The sequence below is a fragment of the Doryrhamphus excisus genome, chromosome 15 (genome assembly GCF_030265055.1).
Source record: "Doryrhamphus excisus isolate RoL2022-K1 chromosome 15, RoL_Dexc_1.0, whole genome shotgun sequence".
NCBI lineage: Eukaryota > Metazoa > Chordata > Actinopteri > Syngnathiformes > Syngnathidae > Doryrhamphus > Doryrhamphus excisus.
Genome location: NC_080480.1, coordinates 4300821 through 4321458, shown reverse-complemented (window position 1 = coordinate 4321458; position 20638 = coordinate 4300821). Strand labels below are relative to the sequence as shown.

At 36.1% G+C, this 20638-nt stretch overlaps 1 protein-coding gene across 3 annotated transcripts in view; it reads right to left on the bottom strand.

Annotated features, from left to right (window-relative positions):
- The window catches only part of cacna1ia (calcium voltage-gated channel subunit alpha1 Ia), a 175612-nt gene that overhangs the window by 72055 nt on the left and 82919 nt on the right, over nucleotides 1-20638 (bottom strand). For all 3 annotated transcript variants that reach the window (XM_058050223.1, XM_058050225.1, XM_058050224.1), the window contains exons 3-4: nucleotides 12035-12147; nucleotides 4463-4596 (exon numbers count right to left, since the gene is read on the bottom strand). In XM_058050223.1, coding sequence (XP_057906206.1) covers nucleotides 4463-4596; nucleotides 12035-12147 — 247 coding nt within the window. The remainder of the gene's footprint in view (nucleotides 1-4462; nucleotides 4597-12034; nucleotides 12148-20638) is intronic.

The window sequence follows — 20638 nt, the reverse complement described above, 5'->3', positions numbered from 1 at the left end:
TAATTATTTATTATTATTATTCAAATTATTATTATATTTATAATATTTAATTATATATATTAATTATATTATTTATTTATTTATATACTTTTATACTTATATACCGTTATTGTTTATTATATTTATCATTTTTATTTGTTTTTTCACAATTAAATTTTCCCCCAAATTACAACTTTATTTTGTTTTATTCTTCAATATGCCACTAAAATGACATTTTTTTTCCTTATAATATTCTGATTTTATCATTGTAAAATTATTTTATTTCTTGTCTTTTGAGTTTTTGAATAGTCTTTTGAATACAACTTTTATATTTTAATATTTCAATTTTCATCCTGTAAAATTGCATTTTTTCTGTTCAACTTTCTTTATTCCCTGACTTTATTCCCATAATATTTAGATTTTATTCTTGTAATTTTTTACTTAAAAATTTACTTAATTTTTGAAACATTACAAGTGTTTTGTTTGTTTTCCCATATTAAATAATGTATGTTTGCTAGTAAAATTATTTTTTTTGCTGAATTATATTAATTTGGAATGTGCAACGGGCCAAAAACTAACAACTGCGTGCCACCAATGGCCCCCGGGCCACACTTTGGACACCCCTGATCTAAACCCCCAATTCCTGTCCTCTTAATTGGCTGCCATCCCCGTTTCGTGACCTGGACTACAAGCTCAGACTTTGATGCTAATCATTTTTCCACTTCCTTGTTTTGTCTGCCATTTTCTGCCCACCATCACCTGTAAGATTGCCAGCTCTCCCATTTAAGCACTAGCATTATCTGAACGGCTCCCCCCGAGGGGGCGCGCTTCAACTAGCTTCGCCGTGCGAGTCCCGGCCTTTTGTGCTAAAACGTTACAGTGTCGCTCGGCGCAACTGCAGCTTGATGGAAATGTCACCGACTCAAGAAGAGCCTAAAGTGTTGTTTTGGGGCCAGCCATTTCCACCCACCCCCGACACAAGCGGATCCGTGCTCCACTAATTGAACGTGGGCAGCTGGGATCCTGAATAAGGGCTACGGCGTCGAAAAGGGAGTCGTTAAAGCCGAAGAGGACATAGTTTGCTTTCCTGCGTGGCGTATGACGCCACGTATATTGCATGGGGTTTTTTTTATGTCACCCGGGTGGATGATTGTGAGTGACAACATCTTCTACACATCACACCCACAATGCCCTGCACAAGCCATCCAATTGCATTCATGCAATCATCCTGATGTAGTATCTCAAATGATGTGAGTACACGCCTCACATTTCAACAAGCATTTTTACTACAGTATCTTTTGAAGGGACAATACAGGAATGACAGGTGGATATACTTCAAAGTACTCCGTGAGAATGAGTAAATACAGGCATTGTTGGATAAATAAACACCAGTACTGGAATCACTCGTCACTTTACGCCTCAATTTTCTTTTGGCTAATTAATAAATCATACTGACTATTCATGGCCCGTGACTATAATATAATTAAAAAAACTGCAAAAATTGAAAAAATCCATAGTAATTTTATTTAAAAAACTTTAAATATTAACAACAAAATTCAAATACTAAATTAATCCAAATTAAGCTAATGAGAAAGTCTGAATTTTATGCTAATAATGTTGTAATATTATGAGGAAAAACTGTATAAGCATTGAAATATGACACAAAAAGGAATATATTTTTTTCAAACTTGTAATATGATAAAAAAAAAAAAATTCTGTAATTTAAAAAAATCAAATTACAGAAAAAATTTTAATGTTAGGAGATAAACGTCAACATTTTGTGGGAATGTCGTCAACAAAAACTTGAAGAAGAAAGCAACATAAATGGAAAAAAAACAGCAGGGAGTATAACAATAAAGTAATTCATAATAATAAATAATAAAGATGAATCAAGTAAATAAGAATAAAATATGAACAAAAAAATTACCCGCTAATGTCAAAAAAGAATAAGCTCTTACTATTATGTCTGTTTAGTAGCGGGGGTGAAATATTAAAGAAAAAATATTATTTTTTAGAAGTTATAAAAACATAATTTTTGGAAAATTAGGTTGGGGTGAAAATGGAAATAAAATGGGAATAAAGTCAAAATGTTACTTAAGAAATTACTTAAGAAAAAAGTTTAAATATTAGAAACATTTAGGAACAAAAATGGGAGAAATATATATAAAACATCTCAGCATATCTACATATATATCTTCATCATCTAATTAGCAGACGGCCCTCCTGCTTAGGATTATATCTCATATTTCATATTCCCGCTCTGTTTCTTGCGTCATCACTATTGCATGGTGTGCATGTTGAAAACAGAAACATCTCAGGAGGATTCTAGACCGGGCAAGACCACTTGAGAAGACCCGGCTTTGACAGCCAAGATAAAGAAGTTGCCAAAAAATAAAAAATAAAACGTCAAAGCTGCAGGGACTTGAATGTCAAATTAGCAGTGCGCTAGCTTCAAAGTGTCCATTAAAGTTGATGTTCCCCTGGAACAAAAAGCACTTTACTTCTTGCGGCATTTGCATTACATTATGCTGCACTGGAAAAGTACATCTGGGGGTGTCCAAAGTGTGGCCCAGGGGCCAATTGTGGCCCGCTGCGCATTAATTCATTCATTTTCTATTGCTTTTTCCTCACAAGGGTTGCAAGGGGTGCTGGAGCCTATCCCAGCTGTCTTTGGGCGAGAGGCGGGGTACACCCTGGACTTACTGGTGGCCAGCCAATCACAGGGCACATATAGACAAACAACCATTCACACTCACATTCATACCTATGGACAATTTGGAGTCGCCATATTTTTATATTTTATAATAATATATAAAATATCATAAATATTATAAAATAATATTTATAATAATATATAAATTATTATAAAATATTTAATAATATTTTTTCAGTCAAAAAATATCAAAAAACAAGTTATTTGTAGTATGGAGTTCACTAGGTATCAGTAACATTATGATTAAATGACCTTTCAGTCTTCTCATTCTGTGTGGAAGTGGTAAGTTTTTGGCCAATGACCAGTGTTTTCACTTTGAATTAGCCTTCTGAATACCTTATATTACTTCTTATTTTACTTTTATTGTATTTATAAAATATTTAAATTAGGCAAAAAAATACGTAATATGCATATTTTTGAGTCATAATAGGCTGTAGTCAAAAACAAAAGAGATAAAGTATTACAGCAAAAAGTACTGTACACTAATCCCTTTATTGCAGTTTATTGCAGTTCACTGGTTCCAGACCTGAGTCAATTTCAGCAAAGAAGGATTCCTGATTTCTATGGAATATTTTTATAATAATATATAAATTATTATAAATATTATAAAAATAATATTTTTATAATATATACATTATTATAAAATATTTTATAATATTTTTTCAGTCAAAAAATATCAAAAAACAACTTATATGTAGTATGGAGTTCACTAGGTATCAGTAACATTATGATTAGATGACCTTTCAGTCTTCTCATTCTGTGTGGAAGTGGTAAGTTTTTGGCCAATGACCAGTGTTGAATACTACATACAGTAGTATCACTTTGAATTAGCCTTCTGAATACCTTATATTACTTCTTATTTTACTTCAATTTTATTCTTAAAATGTTGAAATTAGGCAAAAAAAAAGACGTAACATGCTTAAATATGCATATTTTTGAGTCATAACAACGAAAGAGATAAAGTATTACAGCAAAAAGTATGTAAGAGTAATTGCGTCGGTTATGAACGAACGGGTCAAAAGAATTAGTTCTTTTTTGTGAACGGAATGAACAAGGTCACCTCCCTAAAATACCCGTTAAGTTTGTTCAGTTGTAAATGCTTTTATTTGATTGGCTGGAGAGTCAGTTCGCCGTTCCTTTCGTAGGGCGGGACTATCCGCGTGATTGACGTTACGTTACGTTGACGTCTTATCCTATCGTCGCTGGCTGAAAGACCGAGACTGAGAGATTGACCGACACCGTCTGTGACCTTGTTCATTCCGTTCACAAAAAAAGAACTAGTTCTTTTGACCCGTTCGTTCATGACTGACACACGGAACGAACGTGAATATGATCGAACAGACTGACTCGACACGGCTGACCGATTCGATGCACAGATCACAAGCTAACGACCAATTGACCGAAATGAACGAGTCTTTTTACTGAATGGACCGGTTCACTGAAATGAACGGTTTTGCCCAACATGACTCTCCAGGGTTTGAAGACACAAACCTACAACTGGCAACCCTGGCTTCGGTTGAAATGAAGACTAATGTGATTCATCTGGACCTCGTGTGACGTTAGACCTCTTCTTTGCTAATCCATCACACTAGCGCACAATTAGCGATGCCATTTACGGCATCATCCTTGCGTCCTTGAAAAGGTAGAACTCTACACTAAGGAACTAGTCCCAAAAAAAACCAGTACTTTCCCAGTCCAGACAGGAGTTTTTGTGGCACCACTGGTTCTAATCTCCTGTGAATCTATTTGTGTGTGTGTAGCAGTTTTTACCCAGCCATGACGATGAAGAAGTCCAGCCTGTTCCACGTGTCTCCCAGGTAACAATGGCGACCAAAGATGCCGAGAGCCACCATCTTCACCACCATCTCCAACGCAAAGAAGATGTAGATGAAGGCATCAAAGGCCTACGGGGACCAAAAATCACAATTAGAATATCGAGCTGCACAATGGTTGAGTGGTTAGCGCACATGCCTCGCATCTAGGAGACCCGAGTTCGATTCATTCCACTCTCGGCAATCTCTGTGTGGAGTTTGCATGTTTTCCGGTTTCCTCCCGCATTCCAAAAACATGCTAGGTTAATTAGCGACTCCAAATTGTCCATAGGTATGAATGTGAGTGTGAATGGTTGTTTGTCTATATGTGCCCTGTGATTGGCTGGCCACCAGTCAGTCAAGGTGTACCCCGCCTCTCGCCCAAAGACAGCTGGGATAGGCTCCACCCTTGTGAGGATAAACAGTAGAAAATGAATGAATGAATGAATATTATTAGCGGCTGCACGGCGGAGGAGTGGTTAGCATGCAGGCGTCACAGCTCGGCGACCCGAGTTCAATTCCAAATTATTCAAACAACATGCATGCTAGGTTAATTAGCGACTCCAAATTGTCCATAGGTATGAATGTGAGTGTGAATGGTTGTTTGACTATATGTGCCCTGTGATTGGCTGGCTGGCCACCAGTCCAGTGTGTACCCCGTCTCTTGCCCCGAAGACAGCTGGGATAGGCTCCAGCATACCCATGACCCTTGTGAGGATAAGCGGTAGAAAATGAATGAATGTGCACTTGGGGAGAGGGGGGTTGGGGTGTACAACAATGAATCTTGCACACAATAAAACTAAAATAAAGTAAAATTATTCCTACAACATGCATGCTAGGTTAATTGGCGACTCCAAATTGTCCATAGGTATGAATGTGAGTGTGAATGGTTGTTTGTCTATATGTGCCCTGTGATTGGCTGGCTGGCCACCAGTCCAGGGTGTACCCCGTCTCTCGCCCCAAGACAGCTGGGATAGGCTCCAGCACCCCTCCGCGTGAGAGGGGTCTAATACACCACGTCATTGGAGGGAACGTCTCTATTGTAGTAGTGGAAGCAAAAGATGTCATAGCCAGCAGGCTGCAGGATTTGCCAAATATTTGGCTTTTTGATGATGACGAGTGCTGGAGGGGGGGCGGGCGGGGGGTGTGGGGGTTCTTTATTCGGTTCCCAAAGCTGTGTGGCATGCACACCAAACGCGGTCTTTGATAAATATTTTGCTATCTACTCATCGCATGTGACTGGAAATGCCGCCGTGTTGTATCACAGTATCTCAAAGGATGAGAGTACACACCTCACATTTCAACAAGCATTTTTACTACAGTATCTTTTGAAGGGACAATACAGGAATGACAGGTGGATATACTTCAAAGTACTCAGTGAGAATGAGTCAACACAGGCATTGGTGGATAAATAAACACAAGTACTGGACTCACTTGCCACTTTACGCCTCAATTTTCTTTTGGCTAATTAATAAATTATACTGACTATAATATAATGTAATTAAAAAACTGTTAAAATTAAAAAATCCATAGTAATTTTATTTAAAAAACTTAAAATATTAACAAAAAATCAAAATAGTAAATAATCAGAATTTTATGACTAATGTTGTATTATGAGGAAAAATAGTATAAGCATTGAAATATTACACAAAAAGGAACATATTTTTTTCAAAGTTGTAATATGATAAAAAAAAAATCAAAAAATCAGATTACACAAAAATGTTTTATGTTGAGATTAACGTCAACATTTTGTGGGAAGGTTGTCAACAAAAACTTAGAAGAGAAAAAATGGGATTTACTAGAACAGAGTATAAAAAAAAAGTAATTCATAATAACAAACAGTAATAAAAAATAATCAAGTAAATAAGAATAAAATAATAACAAAAAATCACTGACTAATGTCGCAAAAGACCCAATTTTATAATTTTAAAGCTCTTACCATGATGTCCATTTAGTAGCAGAGGTGAAATATTAAAGAAAAAATATTAAAGTTAAATTAAACATAAAACATAATTTTTGAAAAATTAGGTTTGGGGTGACAAATGGGAATAAAGTCAAAATATTATGACAAGACAATTTATATAAATTATTTAAGAAAAAAGTTTAAATATTAGGAACAAAAATTTGATTTTTTTAAAAAAATATATATATAAAACATTTCAGCATATCTACATGTGTTAGTTTACAAAATATAATTTTTAATATATGAGCCTTGCTGGAAAAAGGTATTTGTATGACGACAATATTCCATTCCTAAAAAGGTGGTCAAATGTGGTCGTGGTAGCAGCAGCGTCACGGTCTGGGGAAGCACGAGTGCTGCTATCACTGGGGAGCTGCGGTTCATTGAGGTGAAAACATTAGCATAGCAGTTTTCCCACATTATTCATGAAAATATCGACACTTTGGAGTCATTTGAGAAACGACGAAGCATCATTCTAGTCCAGGGGTGGGCAAACTTTTTGACTGGCGGGCCGCATTGATATGACAAAATTTACGGGGGGGGGGGGGGGGGGGCAGACTATATATTTTACACGTAACAGTCCACCTGGTATTATTGTATCTGTAAAATTGTCATGCAATCTGCTATTATTATTATTTTATATTTAAATATTTTAAAAATAATAAAATATTATATTACAATAAAATTACAATAATAATTATTATATTATTATTATGTAAAATATGCAAATATAACAATAATATTATATATAATTAATATAATAATTAGCATTAATATAATAATTATAATAATCATAATAGTTCTAATAATAATTATAAGAATCTAATAATATAATAATTATAATAATAATAATAATAATTATTATTATTATTATGTGCTTGTGTCCCTTTTTTCAGGAGCACTTTGTAAACAACAGACCATGTCAAAAAACGAAATTGATAAAACCATCAAAAGGTTGGCTCAGACCATGATGCCAGGTTGTATGTTGAGTTTAAATGAAATACTTTGGAAAGATTGGGCGGGCCGTATTCAAACACTTGGCGGGCCGGATGTGGCCACCGGGCCGTAGTTTGCCCACCCCTGTTCTAGTCTAAAAACGAGAAATCAAAAGTGTTTTTTTTTTTTTTTTTTTTTTTTAAACGGCTGCTATTTCAGCATCTGTTGAAGCATAAAAAAAAACAAAGCATCTCCACACAAAAGGAAGCTGATTGGTCGGCCGCCACAAGCGAATGAGCTTGATGAATTGCTGAGATTACAGACCTAGTATATTCCACTGAATCTCCCGCCCCACAAGGTGAACGCCCTACGCCAGCAGTAAAGTTTGCTTGAGTAAGCACATCCCCCTGTGACATTACCACTCAGCTGTTGCCAGTTAGAGCATTCTCCCCCCATCGCCGGCTGATTCCATCATCGTTTAAGCCCACAAAAAGAGCTAATATATGGTACGGGGCCGAGGGAATGTAGCTTTAAGCTGTAAGCACGCCCCGACAATTGAGTTTGTGGATTCAACAAATGGCCCGCGCCAATACACATGCTGCAGGGGGGGGGGGGGGGGGGGGGGGGGGCATTTTTTTTCCTCACAAATACTTTACGATTATTACCTTTGGAAGGTTTCAGGCAGAAGATAAATGACAAACAAAAGCGTCAATGGTCACCCCCCCGGCAGGGCCGCCGAGCACCGGCGTGCAGGAACAGGAACAGGAAGAGGCGGGGGCATCCAGTAGTTATCTGCTTCACGCGGCGAAGAGTTTTCCTCTCTCAGCGCTGACAAACAATTTCAAGATGGGTGTGTGCAGCGTGAGCCCGGAGCGAGAGGTAAATGGATGAGGAAGTGGTGTGTGTTTATTGTCTGTTGTGGTCGCACCGCAACATCTTTTGTCCAAGTCTGAGTCCCTATTCTTTAATGTAGTGTTTTTTTTATTATTATTTTATGTATACAGTCTTCTAAATCAGCAATGGTAATATATTCTAGCTGGCGGTGATGCTGTTATTTTTTTTATTGTAAAAAAAAGTCCCTACATACTTTAAATAATTATTATTTATTCAAAATTATTTAAATTATTTGTGCAATTTACTGTTTACACTGTACATTGTTGTTCATATTTGATGCCATCTGGCGCTCAGAGAGGGCGGAGCCACACTTCTGTTAGACTATCGCAGGGCAGCTGTGGCTACAGATGTAGATTACCACCACCAGCAGTGTGTGACTGAGAAGTGAATGAACAATGGCTTCGCTTCCTTCTGGAGCATCTTGGGTGCCTTGAAAAAAAAAAATAATAATAAATATAAAATAAATAAAATAAATAAATACATAATAAAATAAATAAATAAAAAAAATAGATTAATTAATGAATTAAATAAAAATAAAATGGCTTCACTTGAATAATAAATAATGGCATCACTTCCTTCCAGAGCATCTTGGGTGCCTTGAAAATAAAAAACATAAATATAAAATAAATAAAATTAAAATAAAATGAATAAATGATTGAATTAATGAATTAATGAATTAATTAATTAAAAATAAAATGGCTTCACTTCCTTCTGGAGCATCTTAGGTGCCTTGAAAATATAAAAACAAAATAAAAAAAATAAATTAAATACAACTAAAAAAATAATTAAATATATATATATATATATATATAATAAAAATAAAATAAATAAAAAATACATAAAATATAACAGATTATTATTATTATTGTAATAATTCTGGGTCTTTTTCAGATTTTTTGGAGGAGGTAAAATTTAATTATTGAAATTATTCCAGAAGCTCACACTAACACCAGCCACAATTATGGTGGGCTGTCTATCATGAAGGATAAAGATGATAACCTTGACCCTCTCAATTATTAAATAAAAATAAAATAAAGAAACAAAGAAAAAATTAATTAAATAAAACTAAAATTTAAAAAAATGAAAATTAAATAAAAACAATCCATAAAATATAATCCATTAATATTATTTTTGTAATAATTCTGTGTCTTTTTCTGATTTTTTTTTTAGGTATATGCACCCCTTTGAATTGATTCCAGAAGCTAACACTAACACCAGCTGCAATTTTGGTCAGCTGTGACGTCTATCATGAAGGATAAAGATGATAACCTTGACCCTCTCAATTATCACCCCCCCCCCAAGGGACAGAATTATCCTTATTTGAGAAGCCCTAATGCAAAGGGATCTGCTCCTATGAAAGAGACGAGGTACTATTTCCTGTCCATACTCAATTGTCTACCTCTGCATCTTCTGCAGGTTCTCCCTCAGCATCCTTAATAGTAAACATATTTTCAATGGAGTCAATCAGGTCGGATAGTTTTTGAATCGTTGTATCATGGCGTGGATGTTTTGTCGAGATGTCGGCCTGATGAAGTGCGAGCTCCAGCGGAATGCAAATTGAGTCAAGCAGTTTGACAGCAACACAGTTCTCCAGATTGCAAATGGAAAAAAAAAGAGAAGGAGAAGAAGATGAGTCTCATAAGCTGTTTAAATGATGTTTTGATAAATAATGCAGCCCTCGCTCGTAATTCGACATTGGCCTCGCCCGCTCGGGTCCGTGTTTCGCTCGGCTCCCGGTGAAAAGAACGCGGAATGAATTCATTGTCGTTATTTGTCGCCGCCGCCAGCTTCTTTCTCAGTCAGCCTATCAGGTTTAATCATCGACATGATTTGTAAAAGGGGCGGGCGGGCGGCTGGCGAGGGTGTCGTGTGTCAAGGGCCCCTTTTCATGATGTGAAACGGGAGCTGCTATGGATGCTAACCTCATGCAATGCCATTTGGGAGAGGAGAGGAGGAAGAGGATGGAGGAAATAGGTCACAGAAACACTTTGAGGGATATAATGGCGTCGCTTTCGGTTAAATGTGCAAATAAGAGATTTATCAAAACAAATATTAGCATTAAACAATCTCTCCGCCATTAGTTGTCGTAAAAGAAAGTCCTGATTGGAAGTCCGTTTTATAAAGAAAATCTTACTTTTGCATCAATTACACACACAAAAAACCTCAAAAAAATAAATCACAGCTCGACAATTCATGTCCTTAAATAGCCCACAATACTATACTCTACTGTATATAGTACTTTATAGTACTCCCTCATTTATCACTGTTAATCGGTCCTACACTCAACTGTGAGAAGTGAATTTTCGCAAAGTAGGATTCCTTATTATTCATTCATTCATTTTCTACCGCTTATCCTCACAAGTGTCATGGGTATGCTGGAGCCTATCCCAGCTGTCTTCGGGGCCAGCCAATCACAGGGCACATATAGACAATTTGGAGTCGCTAATTAACCTAGCATGTTTTTGGAATGTGGGAGGAAACCGGAGTACCCGGAGAAAACCCACGCATGCACGGGGAGAACATGCAAACTCCACACAGAGATGGCCGACGGTGGAATTGAACTCCTACCTGTGAGCCCTGCACATTAACGTTTATGAACTTCCAAATAGACTTTTTTACATTAGAGCCCTCTAGACATGAAATAGCATCCCTATAGTCACCTTTACACTCCTGTGACCCAATATAGTAACATTACCGACATCTTTACTTTACCGAGAAAACCCACACATGCACGGGGAGAACATGCAAACTCCACACAGAAATGGCGGAGGGTGGAATCGAACTCAGGTCTTCTAGCTGTGAGGTCTTCGTGCTAATCACTCAACCGCCGTGCAGCTGATTCCTTATTAATAAATGAAATATTTGCATAAAGCATAGAAAACCTTACTTATGACCTTGTAAATACGGTTTAACATTATTAGAGCCCTCTAGACATGAAATAGCACCCCTATATTCACCTTTAGACTTCCATTACTCAATAAAAAAAATATTGGGAGAGTTCCTTGATATTTTGTTTTTTTTTTGCTTCCTGCAGTGTCTATTAAATAACATAAAATTTAGATTTGACTGTAATGTGTCCACAATTGAATGTAAGTACTTAAATATTTGTTGTACCTGTTGATTTGTCATAATGGATTATCATTAGTGTGGCCCCAGCAAGGTGCGCTGTATTCAGGCACACGCTCCAAGCAGCTGCTGGGACGCTAACTTTCTAGCAAACTTTGTTTGTTTATAAGTTACAGCAGCTAGTAGCGTCAAAGTTCAAGGATCTCAATTTGAAGTTTTTTTTTTGTGTTTTTTGTGTTTTTTTTGCCGTGTCTGCAGATTCCACAATCTATCCCTGTGTTGATTTATTTTCTTAAAGAGACTCTACTTCACAAAAAGAGCACAAAAGGGCCACCCTTAACTAGGTAAGCATCGTCAGCAAAAAAAAAAAAAAAAACCCTAGCATTGCCATTAGCAGCCAGCGGAAGAGGACCTCACACGATACCTCAGGAGACCAATGGCGCTTGTTAGAGAAGCAAAGGCCAGAAGAAAAGGAAGGGAGCGTTTGTGTAGGATGTGGGAGCAAACATTAAAGCGGGAAGATATGGCACCTCAGCACAAATGGATCTCGGATTCAAAGATCATCAATGCGGATTCTTTTCGTGTCACTGGCAGAGGAAGCCGACTTGATGTGTTTTCTATACCGTAAAGCTAATTCATCGATGCTATCATGCTAATATGAGCGCTTCGTCTTACCTGGAGTATCTGGCAGCGGTCCGAGGTGCAGTCGATGTTCTCGCAGGGTTGGTACATTCCCAGCGTCACGCAGTTGAGCAGGATGACCATGATGCTAATCCTCTCGAACCATGTATGAGCGCCACTGGGGTTAAGGAAAGAACTGTAATAACATGTAGCATTCAATGTCATCCGTTCAAATTATTAAATATTATTTCTATTCAATCTGTAATAACCAAATATTTAAACAATGAGCCAATTAAAGAAACAATACAAGCAGTTGATGTTTGCTAAATACAAGGATGAAGAGTATATATACGTATATATATATATATATATATAACCGTGTACTTTGGTACGTGATAAAAAAAAAATAATTAAAAAAATAAAATAAATAAAAATTAATAAAATTAAGTAAAAAAACATAATAAAACTAAAACGAATAAATAAAATTAAATACAATGAAAATAAATTAAAATTATATTAGGAAAGCAGGAAGTGAACAAATTACACATTTTCAACATAAGGTGGCCAGAAATATTTCAATATTGAACAAAGCAAAATTTTGTTCAGTTCTCAATCAGAATAGTCATTGTATGGTCATATCACCTCGTACTTCGGTACGTGATGAAAAAAACATAATAATAAAAAAATAAAATTAATAAATAAAAGTTAATAAAATTAAGTAAAAAAAATAAAATTAAGTAAAAAAAAAATATAATTAAATAAAATTTAAATAAATCAATAAAATTAAATAAAATTTAAATAAATTAAATTATATTAGGAAAGCAGGGAGTGAACAAATGACAAATTTTCAACATAAGGTGGCCAGAAATATTTCAATATTGAACAAAGCAAAATTTTGTTCTCAATCAGAAAAGTCATTGTATGGTCATATCACCTCGTACTTCGGTACGTGATAAAAAAAAATAATTAAAAAAATAAAATCAATAAATAAAAATTAAGTAAAATTAAAATAAATAAAAATCATATTAGGAAAGCAGGAAGTGAACAAATTACAAATTTTTCAACATAAGGTGGCCAGAAATATTTCAATATTGAACAATGCAAAATTATTCAATAAAATTAAAATAAATTAAAATTATATTAGAAAAGCAGGAAGTGAACAAATGTAACAGTTACTGATTGTAAAAGTACCAGAAGGAGGGGTAGGATTTAATAAGCTTTGCTTCTTCCTACTCCTTTTGGACATGTGGAACTGTGAACTGATTACGTGATGCATTCAATTGTAATCTGATGCATGTTCAAATGAAATTAAACCATTACATTCCGTTTCCCCATCCTGTCTTAGAACAGACATTCGGTGCTAATCAAAACATCAATGTAGTCGGACACGCCTGAGCAGTCAGTCACATGTTCTAATACTATTCCACCATGTTTGATATGCATGCAGTCAGACTTCCATGAAGGAAACAAGCACAGATCCCGGTGATTCAAAAAAAAAGGGGGGGGGGGGCTGCAACTGCGAGCAATTCAAAGACAAGATGAAAATCTCTCACTACGAGACAGCATGAGTCACAAATTCATGACAGTACTGTATAAAAACAAATCTAGCGCCGAGCTCCATCGAGGCGCACGACATGCGGTGTCACAACAAAAAGGATGTCAGCTGCAGCGTGTACGCATCAAAAACACACCCAGTGTAATGGACGATCATACTTCCGGTACCGAGTATAGTACTATATAGATGTAGTATTGTCCAAGACATACAGTAATCTCTCAGGGAATAGAGAGATTTTCTACTGCGTTTTCCTCACAAGGGTCATGGGTATGCTGGAGCCTATCCCAGCTGTCTTGGCGCGAGCGGCGGGGTACACCCTGGACTGGTGGCCAGCCAATCACAGGGCACATATAGACAAACAACCATTCACACTCACATTCATACCTATGGACAATTTGGAGTCGCTAATTAACCTAGCATGTTTTTGGAATGTGGGAGGAAACCGGAGTACCAGGAGAAAACCCACGCATGCACGGGGAGAACATGGAAATTCCGAGGGTGGAATTGAACCCTGGTCTCCTAGCTGTGAGATCTGCATGCTAACCACTCGACCACCGTGTTGACCACCGTGTTTATAACCTTCTAAAATACTTTTTTTTTTAACACTAGAGCCCTCTAGATGTGATATAGCACCCCTATAGGTTAGGTCACAACTGGATGTATGATTTTTTTTGTTTATAGATGCATTTGATGAGGTTGAGTCTTTTTTTTTATAAAGGGGGACACATTTTATAAAGTATTTTCAAGATAGACTAAAGTCCGAATCCCATTCCGAGTCATGAAAGTTGAAAGTTTTTGATGATGTTTGACATGGACTGTAGCACCACTAGCATGTGTCAATCACGGGACTATAAATGTCGGTCATCATGGTGAACCTGAATGTTGACGACCGCCCTCCACCCACCCCCACCCCCAGCACATGAGCGGACGTCTAGTCATGTCATACACCCCCCCAGCATCAATCGCGGCTTCCACCTTAAAAATTAGTTAGCCAGATTTTCCATTTCCGCCTCTCACCTGTTAGCGCGTCGTCTTCGCCGCCTCTTCAAAAACCCCTCCCCTTCCTGTCACTACTCATCGCTACGCCTGTCGCTCTGTGTCGATACCGATTCTTATCAAACGCTCATCTTTCATCCTTCGTCTGTACCCGACGTTAGCGCTTTCCAAGTTTATCAAGCTCACCGTCTTTCTTCCCCTTTTTGACAAACTCTTTCGCTTTTTGTGTTGGGGATTCTTTTTGTTGTGCTAACCAAAGGGCTGCAATTTGATGTCGGCAGCCCCCCCCACCCCCCCGAGGGAGAAAAGCTATTCTAATCATCACAATGACAAAATGGAGGGCAATGGCGCATGAAACTATTTAGTACCTGGGTGCATTTCATTGTGGAAAAAATAAAAAAAAAAGTTAGTGTTTTCATCGATTGTGAGAAAATAAGCTCTTAGCAAGTGGCACTTAGCAATCGGAATGAGACCTGAGAGCATAATGTGCGTTAAATGTAGCCATTTTCCTCTGTGCATGACTATTACTTCATTTTAAATCATATCATAATACAAATTCATGACGTTTTTTAGACATTTTCACAATGTAACGGCCATTTTTTTTTTCGATACGATGAGGAGACAACAAAGTGAGACAGAGGTACACGATTTTTCTCTAATGAGAGTGAAGCACAGACATGCTAAAAAAACGGAAATAAACAAACCGGACCGGATTTGCATTTGTATTTCTTTATCTTATGGCCCAAAAATACAAACACACAAAAAAAAACTCTTTTATAGAGGGACACTATAGGCAGATTCTGCCGAGTGAATACTTGATTTGTTTTCAACTGTGATTTATTTGTTCATAAAACACACACATAACAATGAACAACTCAGTTTCTGTGTCCTTTCCTGCTCCTAATAAGCACTGCGAGCCCTGCGCTGATGAGGCGTTCAAGCGCACTGTGTATTTGAGTGTTCTTTTATAGTTATACTTAATTTTCTATTAATATTTTTGTATTTTTATATATTATTTATTGTATTAAATTTGGAAATACTATTTATTTAAATTACATTTATTGTTCAGTTAAATAGCATTATTTTTTAATTATATTCATATTTTTTTGTAAAATAAATGTCAAATAAATTTTAATTATTTTTTTAACTTTTAAAAAAGTTAATAATAAGCATAATAATGGCATATTACACAAAAAAGTTAGAATGAGTTAATTTAATATTTTTGTATTATTTATTGCATTAAAAGTGGAAATACTATTTATTTGAATTACCTTTATTGTTCCGTTAAATTGCATTATATTTAAATTATATTCATAAATATTTGTAAAATAAATGTAACAAATTACTTTTAATTATTTATTTTACTCTTAAAACATTTAATAATAATCAATGGCATATTACACGAAAAAGTTAGAATGAGTTAATTTTCTATTAATATGTTTGTATTTTTGTATTATTTATTGCATTAAATGAGGGAATACTATTTATTTAAATTACCTTTATTGTTCCGTTAAATTGCATTATTTGTTAATTATATTCATAAATTTGTGTAAAATAAATTACTTTTAATTATTTTTTTAAAAACATTTAATAATCATAATGGTATATTACACAAAAAAGTTAGAATGAGTTAATTTTTTAATAATATTTTTGTATTATTTATTGCATTAAATGTGGAATACTATTTATTTAAATCACCTTTATTGTTCAGTTAAATTATTTTTTGTTGTATTTATAAATATTTGTAAAATAAATGTAAAATAAATTACTTTTAATTATTTTTTTTACTCTTAAAAACATTTAATAATAATCATAAAAAATGCATATTACAAAAAAAGTTTTTAGAATTTTCTAAAATTAAAAATAACCTAATAAACTTGGTTCTACCCAGGAAAACAACTGGTCTGGATGATGCTACACCAACACGGGTCTTTTATCCGCTACTTTTCTGCGGGAGGATAAACGGGTCTTAATGTGCGCTACATGGCTGAGTGAAACATGGAAATGAAAAAGTTAATTAGTTAACAATTCAAAAGCGGGAGCGAGCAGAGGGTGCTATTAACTGATTAGCATCTATTATCTATGCTTTTTTAAGGTATTGAGGCTCCAGCGTTGGGTGTCCTTTTCAGTTTGGGCTTTCATCCTTTTTGACTTTATGTCACGCATGTAGCCGGTGAGCTATTAACGGCGAGACATCCTTTGAACGCAGCCTATGCATGCATGCACTGTGTGAGTGTGTGTGTTTCAGTGTGTGTTTTTCAGTGTGTGTGTACTGTATATACGTACGTATCATTTGTATGCGCGTGTTAAGAAGAGGATGAGTCACGATTGCAGAGGACGCGTGTTTGCAAAGAGGCTTTTTGTCATAGCCTGCAGTTTGTGTGCGTATGACGGGATCGCACTCATTCAGGATCAAAACGACATTCGGCATCTCGTTGTCGAGGCAATCTGGCGCATATCCACGCCGTTCCTCTTCCTGCTCAAGAAAATCCATTTCACTTCCTTGTGAAATGTAGATCAATCAGTGCAGATCAATTAGTCTATCGGCGGCCACTTTGTGTAGACTGCATTTAATGGTGAAAACAACACGGAAACCTTGCAGCTGATCAATGGAAACTATTGCACAAAACCAGTATAACCATTAGGAATGTCCCGGAAAAGGAACGAACCATTGGTGTACTAAGTAACCCACGTCAAACTGGTAAACCAAAAGGGACGTTAAAAAGCTATTATGCTCATTTTTCCACCCTTTGTATTGAGTTGTGCTGTCCTATAGAGCAGCTACACACAATAACCGGCACAGAGAACTTCTTAGATCTTCCAGAATCTGCACCTATTTCCTTTGATTTGTGCTTCCTGCCAAAACAATCTGTTTTCATTTATTCCACCCACAGAGTATAAAATTAATGGTAATGGTTGTATTTCATTTGAACATGCATCAGATTACAATTGAATGCATCCCATAATCAGTTCACAGTTCCACATGTCCAAAAGGAGTAGGAAGAAGCAAAGCTTATTAAAGCCTACCCCTCCATCTGGTACTTTTACAATCAGTCACTGTTACATTTGTTCTTCTTGTTGTTTTTTAATTTTTATCCTAGTATAATTTAAGTTTGTTTTTAATTGTTTTTTTAATTTGAATTTTTATCCTAATATAATTTAAGTTTGTTTTTAATTGTTTTTTTAATTTGAATTTTTATCCTAATATAATTTAAGTTTGTTTTTAATTGTTTTTTTAATTTGAATTTTTATCCTAGTATAATTTAAGTTTGTTTTTTTAATTAAAATTTATATCCTAATATAATTTAAGTTTGTTTTTTATTGTTTTTTTCATTTCAATTTTTATCCTAATATAATTTACCTTATTTTTTTAAATTGTTTTTTTAATTTAAATTTTTATCCTAATATAATTTAAGTTTGTTTTTTATTGTTTTTATTAAAATGTTTATCCTAATATAATTTAAGTTTGTTTTGTTGTTTTTTTTATTTAAATTTTTATCCTAATATAATTTAAGTTCGTTTTTAATTGTTTTTTTTTTATTTTAATTTAAGGTATTTTTTTTTATTTTAATCCCAATATAATTTAAGTTAGTTTTTTTATTTTAATCCTAATATAATTTAAATTAGTTTTTTTAAAATTTGAATTTTTATCCTAATATAATTTAAGTTAGTTTTTTAATTTTAATTTTAATTCTAATCACGTACCAAAGTACATAAGAGATGATATGAGAGGTGCATTGTTTAGTCCAACACCTGATTTATTAAGATGGATCTACATCAACTTTAGTGCGTTTTATATGACTTATCTATATTTATTATGGGACACTCAGAACTTCCATCCACTCTGGGAGGGGGGGGGGGGACACAGAATTTAACGGTCATCTAGTACATGAAGCGGTCCAAACATCCAAATGAAAAGCCCAGATGGATTTGTCCCCCCATGTGTTGTTAAATGAAAAAGAGTTCAGATAAAGCTCGGAAGCTTCGGTTCTTTCTAGTCAATAGAATGAGGCACGCTTAATGGTGACAAAGGACTCCTTGCTTCTTAATGTTCTCATCTGACACTTTGCAAGATGCCTGTGGGTCAAAGACACACACACACACACACACACACACACACACACGACTTGTAGTACACTTAATATTCTTTACCTGGCGTACATCGTCTCGGCCAAAGCACCCATTATTCCGTAAACCCGTGAGAGGACTTATTAGAAGGATTTTGGATCCTGCATAATAAACAGATTATATCAACACACCTTCAGTCGACACTTGTATTGCATCAGATTCAATTGCCTAAATGACCCTAGTAAATATCAGTTTTTTTGTTTTTTTTTGGTTGGTTTGCGGTCTCCTTCAAATGACAGCAGCCATCAAAAAAGTCACATGCATGGAAGGAAAACAAAGATTCGGAAAGGACTAAATACAACTCCGATACATTTGATACATTGTTTGAGTGACATTCATCAAACCGGGTTGACAGTTGGAGTGACGAGGCGATGTTTATCGAGGTGGCAGATGCCTCCCTTTGGCGATTTCGATCCGACAACACCGGCCAGAGGTTTTAAAACACGGCAAACTGAATAAAATCAATGGAGAGTGTTCCTTCTATCCATGTATCCGTCTTATTCCCAGTTTCGATAAGCTCCCGAGGCGTTCCCAGAAACCTAGTCTTCTCCAATGTGGACGTTCCCTCTCTCAAAAGGGGAACCCATTCATTTCAAAGACTTGTACTCTTGTCCATTCAGTCACGATCCATAGTGGGAATAGAACCATCCATCAACTGGTAGATCGTAGTCTTTCAGCACAAGAACCAGCTGATCCAGAGTCTGCATCTCTGCAGCCACCAACAAACCAATCCACCTATCGATGTCGCCACAACCTGAGGTCTTTAAACTCCTCCACTTGGGAAAAGGATCTCAGCTCAAACCCAGTAATGGAACCCGGTGAGACTCATGGACGCAGACTCCTTCCAACATTGTAAGAACAGGAAGGGTTCATGATAGACCAGGGAAGCTACGCATAGAATAACATCTGGGATCTCCACTTGAACAAAATGGCTTGACATCCATGGCCTGGATGGATGGATGGCCAGATAGCTAGATAGATAGCTAGATGGCTAGATAGATGGCTAGATAGATGCTAGATAGCTAGATAGATGGCTAGATAGCTAGATGGCTAGATAGATGCTAGATAGCTAGATAGATGGCTAGATAGCTAGACGGCTAGATGGCTAGATGGCTAGACGGCTAGATGGCTAGACGGCTAGATGGCTAGACGGCTAGACGGCTAGACAGCTAGACGGCTAGACAGCTAGACGGCTAGATAGATGCTAGACAGCTAGATAGATGGCTAGATAGCTAGACGGCAAGATAGATGGCTAGATAGCTAGACGGCTAGATAGCTGGACGGCTAGATAGATGGCTAGAGAGCTAGATGGCTAGATGGCTAGAGAGCTAGATGGCTAGAGAGCTAGATAGATGCTAGATGGCTAAAGAGCTAGATAGATGCTCGATGGCTAGATAGCTAGACAGCTAGATAGATGGCTAGATAGATGCTAGATAGCTAGATAGATGGCTAGATAGATGGCTAGATGGCTAGATAGCTAGACGCTACATAGCTAGACGGCTAGATAGATGGCTAGATAGCTACACGGCTAGATAGATGGCTAGATAGATGGATAGACTTCCTTTATTGTCATTGCATATGAACAACAATGTACAGCCTAAACAGTAAACTGCACAATTCTGCAATATTATATTAATAACAAAACACCTTCTGTGTTACTTTGGCGCCGTTTCTCCACGTTACTGGCATTTGTAAGCGACGGGAAGAAAAGCAAAAACCTCTGAATTTCTTTCAATTTGGTTGCTTTGCATGTATACATTTTTTACACCATAAATATAAAACAACTTCCCCTTTCAGGCAGCCACACAACTGAATCAAAAAACATCCTATGGAATATTTCTTTATGCATGCATACACTTTATCAGCGTATGCATCATATCGCCCAGCCTTGTATGGCGTCCTTTGTTCAATCTGCAGCTACACGTGGATTGCAGTCAGGTGTTAAATTACACAACCCGTATGAAATAGTTGCAGGCACG